The 13,839-nt window shown below is 32.9% G+C and overlaps 1 protein-coding gene across 6 annotated transcripts; it reads right to left on the bottom strand.

Moving 5' to 3' along the window:
- Positions 1 to 1,220: 1,220 nt before the first annotated feature.
- LOC100790292 (protein ACTIVITY OF BC1 COMPLEX KINASE 1, chloroplastic) lies at positions 1,221 to 12,869 on the bottom strand. 6 transcript variants are annotated; one of them, XR_418002.4, is made up of 15 exons: positions 12,381 to 12,864; positions 10,535 to 10,741; positions 10,364 to 10,453; positions 10,099 to 10,245; positions 9,416 to 9,580; positions 9,123 to 9,263; positions 8,835 to 9,014; positions 7,370 to 7,565; positions 5,623 to 5,750; positions 5,275 to 5,346; positions 4,056 to 4,168; positions 3,726 to 3,873; positions 3,572 to 3,641; positions 2,763 to 2,878; positions 1,221 to 1,597 (listed from the first exon to the last, which is right to left on the bottom strand). XR_418002.4 is itself a non-coding variant. In XM_006596085.4 (14 exons), exons 1-14 carry the CDS (start codon positions 12,663 to 12,665, stop codon positions 2,814 to 2,816), a joined length of 1,941 nt encoding a protein of 646 aa, XP_006596148.1. In that variant the 5' UTR covers positions 12,666 to 12,869; the 3' UTR covers positions 1,221 to 2,813. The 6 variants fall into 6 exon arrangements, 5 of the variants coding, with proteins under 5 accessions (XP_006596148.1, XP_014622472.1, XP_006596147.1 ...); XM_006596085.4 differs by having other exon boundaries at positions 1,221 to 2,878; positions 9,123 to 9,197; positions 12,381 to 12,869; XM_014766986.3 differs by having other exon boundaries at positions 1,221 to 2,878; positions 10,535 to 10,619; positions 12,377 to 12,864.
- Positions 12,870 to 13,839: the final 970 nt, after the last annotated feature.

The following is a 13,839-nucleotide window of genomic DNA, read 5'->3' as shown; positions in this document are numbered from 1 at the left end:
AATCTAACCTTTTTCCGCGACGCACATCCTCCTACTGGCCTCCGTCAAGACCAGCTGGGAGTTTATGCCGTACATGGCATCCTCCGCATCCCTTCTACTTATACAATTAACTTCACCCTGTTACCGAAATTCCTTTCACTGTACGGAAAAAGTCACGAGAGCTGGTTGAAAGAAATAAAAGAGTCACCATCTGTGTATGTCACCCCTTCGTTGATATTAAAACACATTTTCGATAGGAATGTGACGTGTAATTATATTGCTTCGATAAACCATATAGGTGAGCTTCAGGTAAATCTTTTGATAGCCTCCTCAAGCAGGTGCAATTATATTACTTGTAAGCTTATTTAAAGTGGGAAATGGTGAAAGTAAGCCACCAAGGCTGAAATGTGATATGACGAACTAAATGTTGTTGCTTTTGTTTTGTTTTTGTTTTTTGTTTATAAGCCACCATCCGTTTTCATATAAGTCAAGGCTTATGTTGGCTATAAGTTGCATGTTGATGTTGTTGGAGTTTTGGACGTAGGAAATTCAGTGATCTTGTTTGTATCTAATGATATGATGTAGTACCAAATATGGGTTGAAATATATACAGTAAATAAATGCGTAGTAAATATATGAAAGCGAGGTTTGAGGTGTAGGAGAAAGAAAGAAGTTTTATAACAGAAAGGCAATTTAGGGATATTATAAAATTTGGAGGTGCAACAAGTTGAAGCCTCCTCCTAATTTTGTTTTTTCTTTTCTAACTGGATCAAACTCAAAACCTTGTATAAATGTTGGTAGTCCAAAGTTAACTTGAAAAGGCAAAATAAGAAAAGGGAAAAAAAAAACTTTGGGCCTATGATAGCTTGGTCTAAATTTTAAAAAGCAAAGAAGTAATACAATAAAATCAAGAGAAAAAAAAACTGAGCATGTGACTCAATCTAAATTATAAAAGGAAAATAAATAATATAGAAATAAAATAAAACAGTATTTTAACTTGTGTATTATACAGAATAAATGTTAATTATATATAACTAAAATTCATAATAAATGAATATTTTTAAATATAAATTATATTATAATTAAATTTGTAATAATAAATTTTTTAAACATATAAACTGTGTTTTATATTTATGATAATTAATTTATATTATGAAACAATCTTATTTTGATTAATAATTTCTTTTTAAAAAATGTTGAAATTCAAGTTAAAACTAAAGATATTAAAAATGGTAATGAAAGAAATAAAAGATTAAGAAAAATTCTTATAAAACACTCGTTAAATAGTTATTCTAATAAATATAGAGAGTGGATAAAGAAAAAGACCTCAAGGCTTACGGGAAAAAAATGAGGTGAATAAAATAGGGGCAATTGCTATTTCCAGTCCCCCTAATTACTACTACACTCCCATCTTTTTATTTTTTACAACTTTTACCCCTAAAATACCCTGGTTCCAGAAAATCCGCTCCCCTTTTGGCCTCTTTTAACGCGTTATATTCTGAATATGCTCTCCTAGCTTTGATCCATGTCCCATAAAAATTGCTCTTCTCGTTGTAACACTTCGAGACCACCTCCCATTTATGCAAATTCCCATTACTGTGATTTGCAATTCCCCCACCTATTCACCAAAGCATCATAGAGATACACAATTTAAGTTCAAGCTAACCCAATCATGAAAATCTAAATAAAAGAATCTCTTATCTCTTATATAAACAAAATGCCCCAAATAAATAAATAATGCCTACCGACTACCTTGATCGTCTTTACTCTCATCCAGACTACTATACCCATAATAATTAAAATCATCATCTCATCTTATTCTATAAGTTAAAAGTTCATCAAAGACTAAAATAATGCAATCAAAAATAGGAAAAAAAATCCTCATTTTTTTCTTCTCAAAACCACAACTATTCAAAAGCCCGAAGGAAGCCAATCCAGACAGTGAGAAGAAGCACAATGATTGAAGTGGAGTAAGAGTGAATCCTTGGTGTTTGTTTTGTGATCCATGCATCGCAAAGCGACTATGATGCGAATGAACGAACCCTATTTGGCTATTTCGCTTTTGATTAATTTCTGCATCCAGGGTATTTAGGGATAAAAAATTTATAAATTCAGAAAAGTGAAGTGTATTAGAAATAAGAGGGAGTGAACATAGCAATTGCCTAAAATTGGTTAACAGCTTAAGATATAATAATAAGCCTTCAAAAAAAAAGATATAATAAAATTTATACACAAATTAGGAGTGACGCTTTTTTTTCCACTTATAAACAAAAATGATACAGGAGATCAACCAAAGGATTTTCTAACTTTACAAATACATTCGTGTAAGCTGTTAGTGATCTGAATTTTGAATAACTAAGAATTTAATTAAAACAGTTATAGTATAAGAGTTTTTTACACTAATATCCAATCATAAATTGTCAAATATAATAACATTATTGGCTTACAGAAATTAAATTACTTTAAAAGTCATCTATACGGTGATTTTTATTAGTTGATGTGAAAATTTTTACACCAACAGAATATGAAAATTAAACATAAGATAGATTTTATTCAATAAATAAAGTTGAAGGAAGCTCAACGACTACGTGAATTTTTTGGAATTTTTTGGACTTTTCCCCGTGAAATTACAACTTGATATTTACTGAGCAAAATAACGTTTCCTACACAGATGTAGCACTGATTTCCTACACAAATGTTTCGTTCACATTCATTCAAAAATTTCACTATAGAAAAGAAAAAGAATTTAGAGAAAATATAGAACATGTGTAAAGTATACTCATCTGACTGAAACAGTATTGTATATGCTATGTGCAGGTGGTCCAAAGATTTAGCTATCCATCAGACAAGACTGATTCACTCCATGAAAGTAGGAGATCCCTGACAACTGTTGGAAAGTCTGCACCAAAATGATATTTTGTATTTGACATGCGTCGTGCCACGATGCAGTAATGGGAGATAACATCTTAATCATTTAATGGTTAAATTATGGTTTTGGAAAATATAACGAGTTTCTCCTTTGGTTCCTATTGTTAGTCTTCATAGAATTTTCTTCATTTTTTCGTATAACCTTTCTTATTCTTTGGTTAGTTAGTCCATTGAGTATTATTGTTTTTTGTCTAGAAAAAATAGTTTATGCACTTCCAGTTTAAAAAAAATTATACTGTCATTCAATCACAAATTATTATATATGATAAGTTTATTTACTTTTATAGTAATTAACTTTAAATTTATATCGACCACGATTTCTGATTGATTGACAATGTAATTTTTTCTACAGAGTTACTGACAGTGCAGGAAAATTAAACTTGCTTGTTTAATTCTCTAACCCCTTTAAAATCATGACTTGTCTATTTCATGTCTTTAAATATCACACATTTTTGCATTTGATTCCTCATTTTTTAGAGCCATGCAGACACTCAGCGGATAAACCAAACAAAAATCTAACAGTGACTATATGGGGAAAAAAACTTCGAGAACTAAATAACAACAGAAAAATGAGGAACCAAATGAAAAATCGTGATATTTTGAGACAAAAAGATAATTAAGTCTAATTGAACTAAGTCATATTCAAGGTTCACATGAACTTTACCTCTAGCTACTTCTACAGCAACAGAAGGTATGTCTATCTGATCTTCAACCAACCTATACACATCGACAAGCTGTAGAGAACACAAGTCAGAATTCTCCAGCACAAGATTATGGACTTTTAAGGAAGTGGAAAGGGTCATATTATCATCACAAACCTCTTCAATATGAAGCTTTGAATCTTCAGTCAAAGCAAGAAGAAGCTGTCTGCGTATTCCTTCATCAACAAAGAAAAGGCGAGCTCCATCTTTGATTGTGTCTGTGAGGTCCAATTTTCTTTCAACTTTTAAGTCTCTCTGGCTTTGCCTGTATAGACATGCCTCTAGTGAATATTAATGAACGACTAAAATGAAATAACCAAACATGTATGATCCCATAAAGGTCCAATTATTTCAAATATCTTTTGTAATTGGGCATTGATGGGATCATATCAACATGCAATGCTGTTTTCTTTGTCACAGATGATGCTGTTTTAACAAAATACAGACGTGTTTTTCACTTGCAATGCAGGATTGCTGCTCATCTTGGCCACATTTTCCTTTGCAAGAACAATAAGGTTTTCAAGCCGTTTCCACTGGAAAAGACCATCTTTGAATAGAACCTGAAACAAGGAGCAACATATGTTCACAATTAGATAGCAAGTATGATTAAGTTAGCATTCAGAGTCTTAGACTTGGAGGAAGAAAGAATCACAAAAATACTTTGGATTAATTATTGGTTGCTACTTAATACTTGCTAAGATATCTCTCAGTTATTGTACTGAAAATTTCACATAAAGGACCACTTGAATTAGTGTCTTGACCTAGTTAGCATAGGGAAAAGAGAAAATAAAAGAAACTTGGTAGAAAATCAAACTTCTAGCATGGCTGACTGAATTGTGCAGACACATATTGGTTCCATTCCATTAATATAGCAGAATCACCTTTCACCACTATAACACAGGTGAAGATATTGGATTAAAGACACCAAAAAGACATGATGTCATAGTGTACAAATATAGCCATCTGCTTCAAAATTAAACCCATCATGTTTAACTAGCATTATCTCCAATGACCATTATAAAGCAATATCCTTAGCATATGAATTCAAATATAGCAGGTAAAATGGTATTACTGCATGTGTTAGAGCTCAGAACAGAACTCTGGCTTCCAGGGCCAGAACCTCCTAAGCAAATAAGAAACGGAGAAGCTGAAGGTAATTTCATTGATTTCTGCCTTATTACATGTGACTGATATTTATAATGGTATTGTAATAACAGAATTTGTAATTCTGTGGTGACAAGATCTTAACAGAAATGAAATGGGAAAAACTAAATGGCAGACAAGATGAAGTTGAGGCAGAAAGGATTGCCAGCTCAGCAACCATTCCGTTAGACAAAATCTCTAAGGTATGCAGGGGTAGTGATCTGCCTCTTAGGCCTTGCTCTGGCTTGTGCTTGCATATCGTGATTGCTATCAGCATGGCAGTACGGCACTATGGAACCCCGTGGTTATCTTTCATCCCCACCCCCTTGCAGATTTTATTCCTCGACAAGGGAAACCTACCACTGTAAAATTTCTCACCCGACAAATGATACTTCTTGACATTGATTCCAAATTTTAAGTATATATCACCAAAAATGAGCCTCTTTTAATTTGAGAATTGTAGATTATACAGAATAAAATTTATATGCAAAAAAGCTTATGCATTTTGAACAGAATTACTAACCTGTACAAGGCGTTCACGTAGAGCTGGATTTGGGTCTGTCAGCAATCGCTTAGCCACATAAGGATAGGCAACCTATTTGAAATACTGGAGTTCATATTAGACTGAAAAATAAGGTAAGATAAAGAAAGGACAGTTTTGACAGTTGCTCAAACTGATTCATTTACAATATGAAGTATTATTGTTTTGTTCTACAAAAGTATTTAGAACTTTTCTACTTCTGATACAATATTATACAGCTTTCTTTCTTCTAATGCAATTTCATAAAAAAAATGCTCTTTGAAAATAAGTAGCATGCATTCTTCAAATCAACTTGAAATCTGAACAAGTCACAAAAATGGGAGCTTTTACCTCAAGAAATTTGAAGTCAGGTTTCATGGTAAAACAGATGCCTTCTTGGGTCAATAAAGAACGAATTACAAGTGAAAACCTTTCAGGGATTCGAATGGGATAATTGTAAACCAACTGGTTAAACTTTCCTGCAGTATATTTCATTAAAATATCGTTAAAATTTGATCAAAGCATTAAAAAAAAAAACTAAAGTCTAATTACAATTCATACGTAACTACAGAATCACTCCTAGATTACCATGAATTTCAGACACCAAACTAAATCACTAGAGATATTAAGAACTGAATTATAGTATCTTCAGAATCATAAAAAAATGTAAATTAGTTTTTGATCCCTGGATAAGAAAAAGGATTTGTTCCTCCGCCCATAAATAGCGACACCCTCCATAAATATCACTCAGGGAAAATGTGATATTAAGAGGTACGAATAAGATGGAAGAACATAGTCATACAACGTGTAACTAACAATTCTACTTTTTAAAGGACTTTTTTAGGCATATTCAGGGATGGAACCAGAAAATTTAATTAGGGGGGCAAGAATTTAAGACATGATAACAAAAATTAAAAATGACTAATTTTTATTATTAATAATTATCCAAAATTTAGTAACATGAGAGATAGTTCAAAATTATTGACTTTTTCTACTTAAAGAATTAAGAACGGATTGTTTGAATTCTCCCACTTCAACTACATTATACAAATTAATTTAACTATCAAATTTTAAATATTTTAAATCATAGTTAACAATGAATAAAATTATTTGTAAAACAATTCAAAACAAATTATTGCCGAGCATATATATTCTATAATGTGCAAAGCCAATTGAAAAGCAACTAAGCAATTCAAATTCTATAATATATATATATATATATATATATATATATATATATATATATATATATATATATAATGTCAAATCAATAAGAAGAAAATTAAATCCTAAAATGAAAAAATAACAGTGTCTAATATATTTTTTAATTCTCTCTATTAATAACTATTGTTATAAATGAAATTTATAAAATGGAATAAAAGCAAAAATTAAATCTCATTTTTAAAAAAAAACTATATAATGCATTATTTGAAAGAGGAAGATTCATTACAAACACTGATAAAAAAAAAACACCAACTAAAAAAAGAAAACATGTTGCTAAATTTGCTTTACTTTTTATCTCCTAATGCCTTAGAAGATAGGAAGAAAAAAAGAAGATATTAACAACTCAACTGAAGTAAAAAAAAAAATACAATAGATAAACTATTATATGTTTTATGTGCTTTAAGTTTAACTAAGCATAAAATATATAAAATAAGTATATTGATGCTACTTAGGACTTTTTGTAGACATAAAATTGTAGAAGGTTGCAATACAAGGGAGTGACTTTTTATAAACACAATGTAGAAAGCAGCAGTGGATTAGGGGGGCCAGAATCGAAATTTAGAAGAGGAAAAATGCATTATATCATTGTATTCGTGTATATGCTTTGAGGATGAGGTGGGGGGATGGAGGGGCGACTGCCCCTATTTTAATATACGTGGTTCCGTCCCTGGGCATATTAAGAGTCCTTGTGATTTCTCCTATTTCAGATTCAGATAGTATTCATTATGGCTTGTTTTTTTAACTTCTCCATTTAACAAGACAAGAAAATTCAATCTCAAATTAGAAAACTTATTTTAATAAGCATTGGAGGAGGTCAAATGGTCACATTATAGTATTATCTATTTATATTAAACAATCAAGGGAAAATGCCTACCAGTGACACTACGAAAATTAAAATCTGACAGTCCTTTTCCAGCAGAGTTCTGCCAAATCGCTTCCAAAGCAGGAATTATAGGAGTCACATCCGTCCCTGGGGACAGGAAGCCTAATCTGGTAAAATCATTAGCCATCTCAGCATAGTCCTCATTCACAGCATGGACAACAGCATCAATTAAAATCTGTTTATTTTGCTGAAGAAATGGAAGCAGATCAACATGTTGTCAGCCACAAAAGTATGAAGTGCAAATCAAAGAAAAATTCCATGTTCAAGATTATAATGGAAGTCATCCTAAAAGCAAAATATTTTCCCATTTACATAATAGATCCTCAAATGTGTACCCAATAAGTGTATTTGTGCCAGTTCAGTAGGAAACCATAAACATATCCACACAAACACTTTCTATCTAAGCAAAAGAGAAGGTATTAACTTGTCAAAAATACAAAAGCACCCTCATAAAAAGGCACATCTATGAGACTATGCAGTACACATGTCAAACACCATGCACACACAGTTGATAGTTGTATATGATTACTGTCTAGGATGTTACTAGCCAAGGATATTCATTTGAATTTGAAGCACTCCCAAGACAGAAAAACATCCAATTAGTCTTGTTCTTACATAATACAACAGTAAATATTAGAGCCAGAATTATTGCTTATTTTTCTTGTATGAAATAAAATTGTTTATTTTACTTCCTTCATTCAATGTGATACTTCATCAATGATCATTTCAAAGAAGTTCCCCAGCCATGTATTCAACAGGATTTATGAGATATAATAATGTATTTCAAGCTCCAGCTCAGTCGGAGCTTTTGACAATTTCTGGAAGTGCAAAGCCCCCTCGAAAGTTCTTGCTTTCTCCTGGAAGTTGTTACATGAGAGGATCCCAACTCGCCTTGCTTTGCTACAACGAGGAGTTAATTTGACAACCCCTGGATCCCATCTCATGTTATTGTTTATGGCTCATATTTTATGGGCAAGACAAATTTGCAGTGGAGTGTAAGGGCTACCTGTTGGGTTACGAAGCGGGTTAGGGGTATGGGAGCAAAGCCCCCACGGAATGTAGATGGTTTTACGATAATATAAGAAGAAAAAAATAACCATTCTGCTCCCGAGTGTGTGCATCTGATTTCTCTCATTCCCTTTCAAATTCCAGGTGTTATTGCTAACAATATTATTCATTACAGCAAAACATGTAAAGTGCAACAGAAGGGTTTAGACTAACATGTATGATAACTTTAGGCATATGATGCAATGACAAACATTCCCAAAGATGAATTGTATATTAAGGCATGGTTAGTCCACTTTTGTTAAACTCAAATCCAAATTCACCTGATGGATGAACACAACTAAACATTTCATCATATGCCATTATTTTATAGCATACCAAAACAATAATTGATCAGAGAGAGAAAAACTCAATGGCCATTGCCCTACATGCTCGGCATATGAAGAATTACCTGACTGAGAACAGCAACATTGCCAAAGTCCACATATGCAATTCTCCCATCACGCATGGCAAAAATATTTCCAGGGTGAGGGTCTCCATGAAATAATCCAAATTCCAACAATTGTCGTAGGGCAGCACTAACTCCAATTGTTAAAAATCCATCAACATCAATACCGGCTTCTTTGATGGCCTAATTCACAAGAAGGAAAATTACGAATCCACAACAAGACAACAAACCATTTTGATTCACCATAGATACAATATATATTATTATCATCACCAGTCCAGATAAACAAACCTGTGGATTGGTGCACCTGATACCATCAATCCATTCCATTACCAGCACACGTTGACCAGAAAATTGTTTGTAAACCTGAGGAATTTTGACAGTAGGGTCATTTTTAAAATTCTCAAGAAAGTCTTCAAGATTACGGGCTTCCTGAAATATAGATAGAGAAATCAATAAATTTATTTATAACAAAATACAGTGAAGAAACACTCAAAATGCCAAGAAACGATATTTGGTGCATTGACAAGTTCAAAGCACACATCAAACTACCATGACAAACACAAGGCAGTGCTGAAAGTTACCAGGGTATAATCAAGCTCTTCCAAAAGCTTCTCACCAAATTCATCAACAATCAGCTCAGCATTACATCCCAATTTCTGTATACTAATGCCATTTAAGAATGAAGCCAAAGTGCGGAATAGGAAAAGATCTCGATAAATAATGGGCTCTATCCCTGGCCTCTGAACCTGCAAGTACACCAAAGTATATCTTTAGCAGTGGATTTAATATTGTTCTAAAACTTTACTCTTTCCCCTTTGTTTATATTTTAGCAATGCATTTGCAGCACTTTAATCATATAAAACTATAAAAGTATATTGATAAATTAAAGCCATATTTGACAGCACTGATTAGGAAAACATCAAAACAAGTAGAAACTAGAAAGAAGGAAAAAGTCAAAATTCATATATCACTAATGATAGACAAAGAGTCAAAAACAATTGAAAAAGGAAAAGAAAAAAGGAATGAAATCAACTGATTTGGGACAGTATGGACAAATATCACAGAATCAACCCAACAAAATAATTATGTAAAACTGTTATGAACACAATGCTTTTAGCAAAGAAATCAGATCACAGCAGGATATTAAACTGTTATGAACGTAAAGGCAATGCCTCAGAAGAATCAAAAAGAAGATTAAGCAAAATAGTTTAGCAGATCATTTGAAAATGAAAACAGTTATAACACAAGGTGAAAACAACAAAACCTTGATAGCAACATCCTCGCCAGTTGCACGTAATGTAGCTCTGTAAACTTGACCTAAACTTGCAGCTGCTATTGTCCCTGATGAGATTTTGCTGAAAACAGCTTCAAGGGGTTGACCCAGATCCTCCTCTATGATTCTGAAGGCAATCTAGAACATTTTTAGGTCAAACATCAGAATTATAATATCCAGGTGACAATGGTATGGCAAATGCTTAGCATAAATAGAATTAAAAAATAAACAGTTGATACTATGTGGTAAGTTTTACTTGATTGGGAAATGAAGGAACATCATCTTGAAGAATGCACAGTTCATTCATATAATCTTCTCGAATGATATCTGGCCTATTTGCAAGAACCTGTCAAATGAAAGAAAACTTATTATCAACTGGAAAACCCTAAACTAGCCATTGCTTGGATGAGCACTAAAAACAACACACCTGACCAGCTTTAATAAAGGAAGGCCCCAGATCACACAAGAGATTCCTAAGCTGTCGAGCACGATACGGAACAACCTCTTCATCCCTTCCAACCAGGAAATCATACACCAAGTTAGACCAGTACAAGCCCAGATTCCAAACTATCTCCACTCCCCGCAACATAAGTGACAAAATAGATCCTCTTGATTCTAATACCTTATTCCTCACCTAATGACCACAGGGAAAATGTCGTCAAATAAAAGTAACTTTAAGTTAGAAACAATCATCCAGCAGATTGGCATGATTTTGTTTTCTCTGGCAGCGAGAAGCTACCATCCTTCTACCAACAGGGATAATTAACCCCATTTACAAAAACATTTATATTCATCTTATAGCAGCATGAGCAACATACTTGTCAGTTGTCATGCAGAATAATCTGAAGATTTACATCTTAAAGCATGCAGTATAATCTAAAGCAAATTGCTTAAACATTTGCTTGTGCTCCGTTAGGCAATATCCATTTCATCTGGATTTTTATTCTAAAAAGTGAGAAGAAGGGTGTAATTCAGAGGGAAACAAGTGCAAAGTTGACAGTCATTGATATATATGATTAAAAAAAATCAACAGAATAAAATTTTACAAATGAGATCACAATCACATGGATACCATAACTAGACAGTAAGCATCCAGTTCCTTAATTAGTGGTTATCATTTCCACTTTACTTTCTAAAGTATCCTTTAACCATCTCAATCCAAGTCCTCATAGCACTAACATAAAGAAATTGTCTAGCACCCAAAAACTAAAATATAAATATAATGAGTTACGTAGTTGTTCCTAATAATAGGTTGCTTTTTAAGCAACTGACTCATGGACTGTAACTAAATGCAAATGGTCACTAGTCCAAAGACACAAATTCAATTTAAGCTTCAGTGCTTCACATACAATAAGTATTACATATACGCATCCATTTCAATCTCGAAATTACAAAAATAAATTTGTTGCCTATGAAATAACCAAATAACAGTATTTTAGCCTTTGATGTTACCAAACATTTTAATCCCTGAAATTACAAAAATAAGACTTATAACGTTTATCCTGAAACTAAAAAAACTAAGACAGTAAGACCTATAATGACTAATTTTTAATAATTTTCATTTTTAAAGGACTACATAGATATTTTTGCAACTAATTAAACATGTGCTGGTAAGTTGAATAACTATGTTGGAGATCTTACATTGACTACTAACATGATCAAAATAGTGTACATAAGTAGGGGCAAGTGGTCAACTGCACCTTGTGAGCTAATTTTTCGAGTTGAGTTAGGCCCAAATCCAAATTCTAACGTAACATATGCTGGTTGTTGTTGGTCACACCCATTATTAAGCGATCACTATTGGACCACTAGCAGATAATTACTCTTGCAAACTTCATGTTTGAAATGTCCGGTTCTCAACATGCAGAATTGCAGATCCAACATTAACTAGTGATTTGACAAAACTAGCATATACTATATAATACAAGTAAGGATCAACAGCAACCCTCATGACCTCTACTCATGAGCTAAGTTTTGGAGTGGAATTATATCAAACACAAATTCTTAGAGACTAGTTTAATGTATAAGTCAGATACAAGATACAACTTATGTTTGCAAACTTTAATCCTTTCCTTCTTCATTTTGTGCAGTGGAATTCACAAAAGTACTTTCCCAACTTTAATCCAAGCATAGCCTGAATACACGGAGTGTCGTAGATGCTTAGGCACTTAAACGCAAAGAGAGTAATCGAAACGCAGTGAGAGAGTGAGAGAGAGAGAGAGAGGGAGAGGGAGAGGGAGAGGGAGAGGGAGAGGAGTTGAATGCGTACTTACGATCTCGGGCGAGTACTTGCGGAAAGGGATGCATACGCCACGCTCGATGTCGAGCTGCTCCAGCGCAGTGTTACTGTTATTGCTCAGTCCCTGCAACGCCCTCGAAACGGCGCCGTTCGACCCGACGCCGCTCCCCGTTGTCGCGGCGGAGCACGAAACCCTCTCTCGCCGCGCCTTCTTCGCTCGCCGGAGCAGAACCGAATTCGAGGCTCGCGGCGAGAACAGAGTCTCCCGACGGAGAAGGTGAGGAACCGTGCACGACGAGCTCGCGTAGATGGAATCCATGGATGCGCGAAATCGAAGCTGAAAGATGAAACCCTAAATTGAATAAGAAATTGGGAGCATTTGCGAGTGAGTTGTGTTGTGGGATCAGAATAAGTGAATAACTGTAAAAGAAGAAGATGAAGAACTGAACAAAACTCTGGTTTGAAAATTAGTTTTTCATTTTAAATACGCATGTAAGAAGAGAATGAGGTGTTGCGAAGATGACAGCCACATGAACTAAACACCATGCATGTTGGGTCTGGGGTCCACTTGGCTGAACCTAACAATCTTTTTATATTTGTTTTCTTTGGACCAAAGGTCTGATAAAAGATAATTTTATTATGTGGACACTTTTTGTGCTGAGTTGGCTACTTATCTGAAAATGTGTTTTTTATATTATGTTTAAAATATAATTAGTATTGATATTTTCATCGTCTATTCTTACTTGTTGATGATACCGTTTCTTTCTTTGTCCATTTTTAATTTATTTTTATTTTTATATCATATGTTTTCTTTTTCTTTTTTTATCATATTCGCTATCTTCAATTCGTGCTAATATGAGAACAATTTGTTCAGATTACATAGAAATTAAAAATTGAAAATCAGAATGTTCTCCCCCGAATTGCAATTTCAAATTTTAGAATTTCTGGTTTGAAAAATAATCTTTGTTAACCTTCTTGAATATGAAATATATAAGGTTGATTCACATGGTTGATACTGAAGATTCAATTTATTTTAAATTTCATACATACATCTGTTGTCATTTTTATATTTATAGGTGTATTTAATAAGTTATCATTCTATTTTATTTATCATGGACATGTTGTGCATGATTGATTTCATATAGATTAATTATAATAGTTTTTATATGTATTAAAATCGCATTTTTTTCTTGAATGATTTTATTAATTTATAAACATGTATATATTGTATGTGGTGATAAGTTTAAGAAAAATAATTTAAGAAATAGTTAAATATATTTTATATGTCTCATTAATTAAATATATTTTATATGTCTTATTAATAATATAATGACTCACAAGACAAGAAGCTAATGATTAATTTGTATCACATGTTTATTAATATAATTGAAAAGTATACGATTGTAAATCATAAGTTTACAAAATAAAAATGAATTTATTATTTGACATGATGGTTGGATTATCCCTATCTATTATGATGAAAAATATTTGAA

The sequence above is a fragment of the Glycine max genome, chromosome 14 (assembly GCF_000004515.6).
Source record: "Glycine max cultivar Williams 82 chromosome 14, Glycine_max_v4.0, whole genome shotgun sequence".
Taxonomy (NCBI): Eukaryota; Viridiplantae; Streptophyta; class Magnoliopsida; order Fabales; family Fabaceae; genus Glycine; species Glycine max.
The sequence above is the reverse complement of the archived record's forward strand: the minus strand, read 5'-3'. Positions and strand labels throughout refer to the sequence as shown.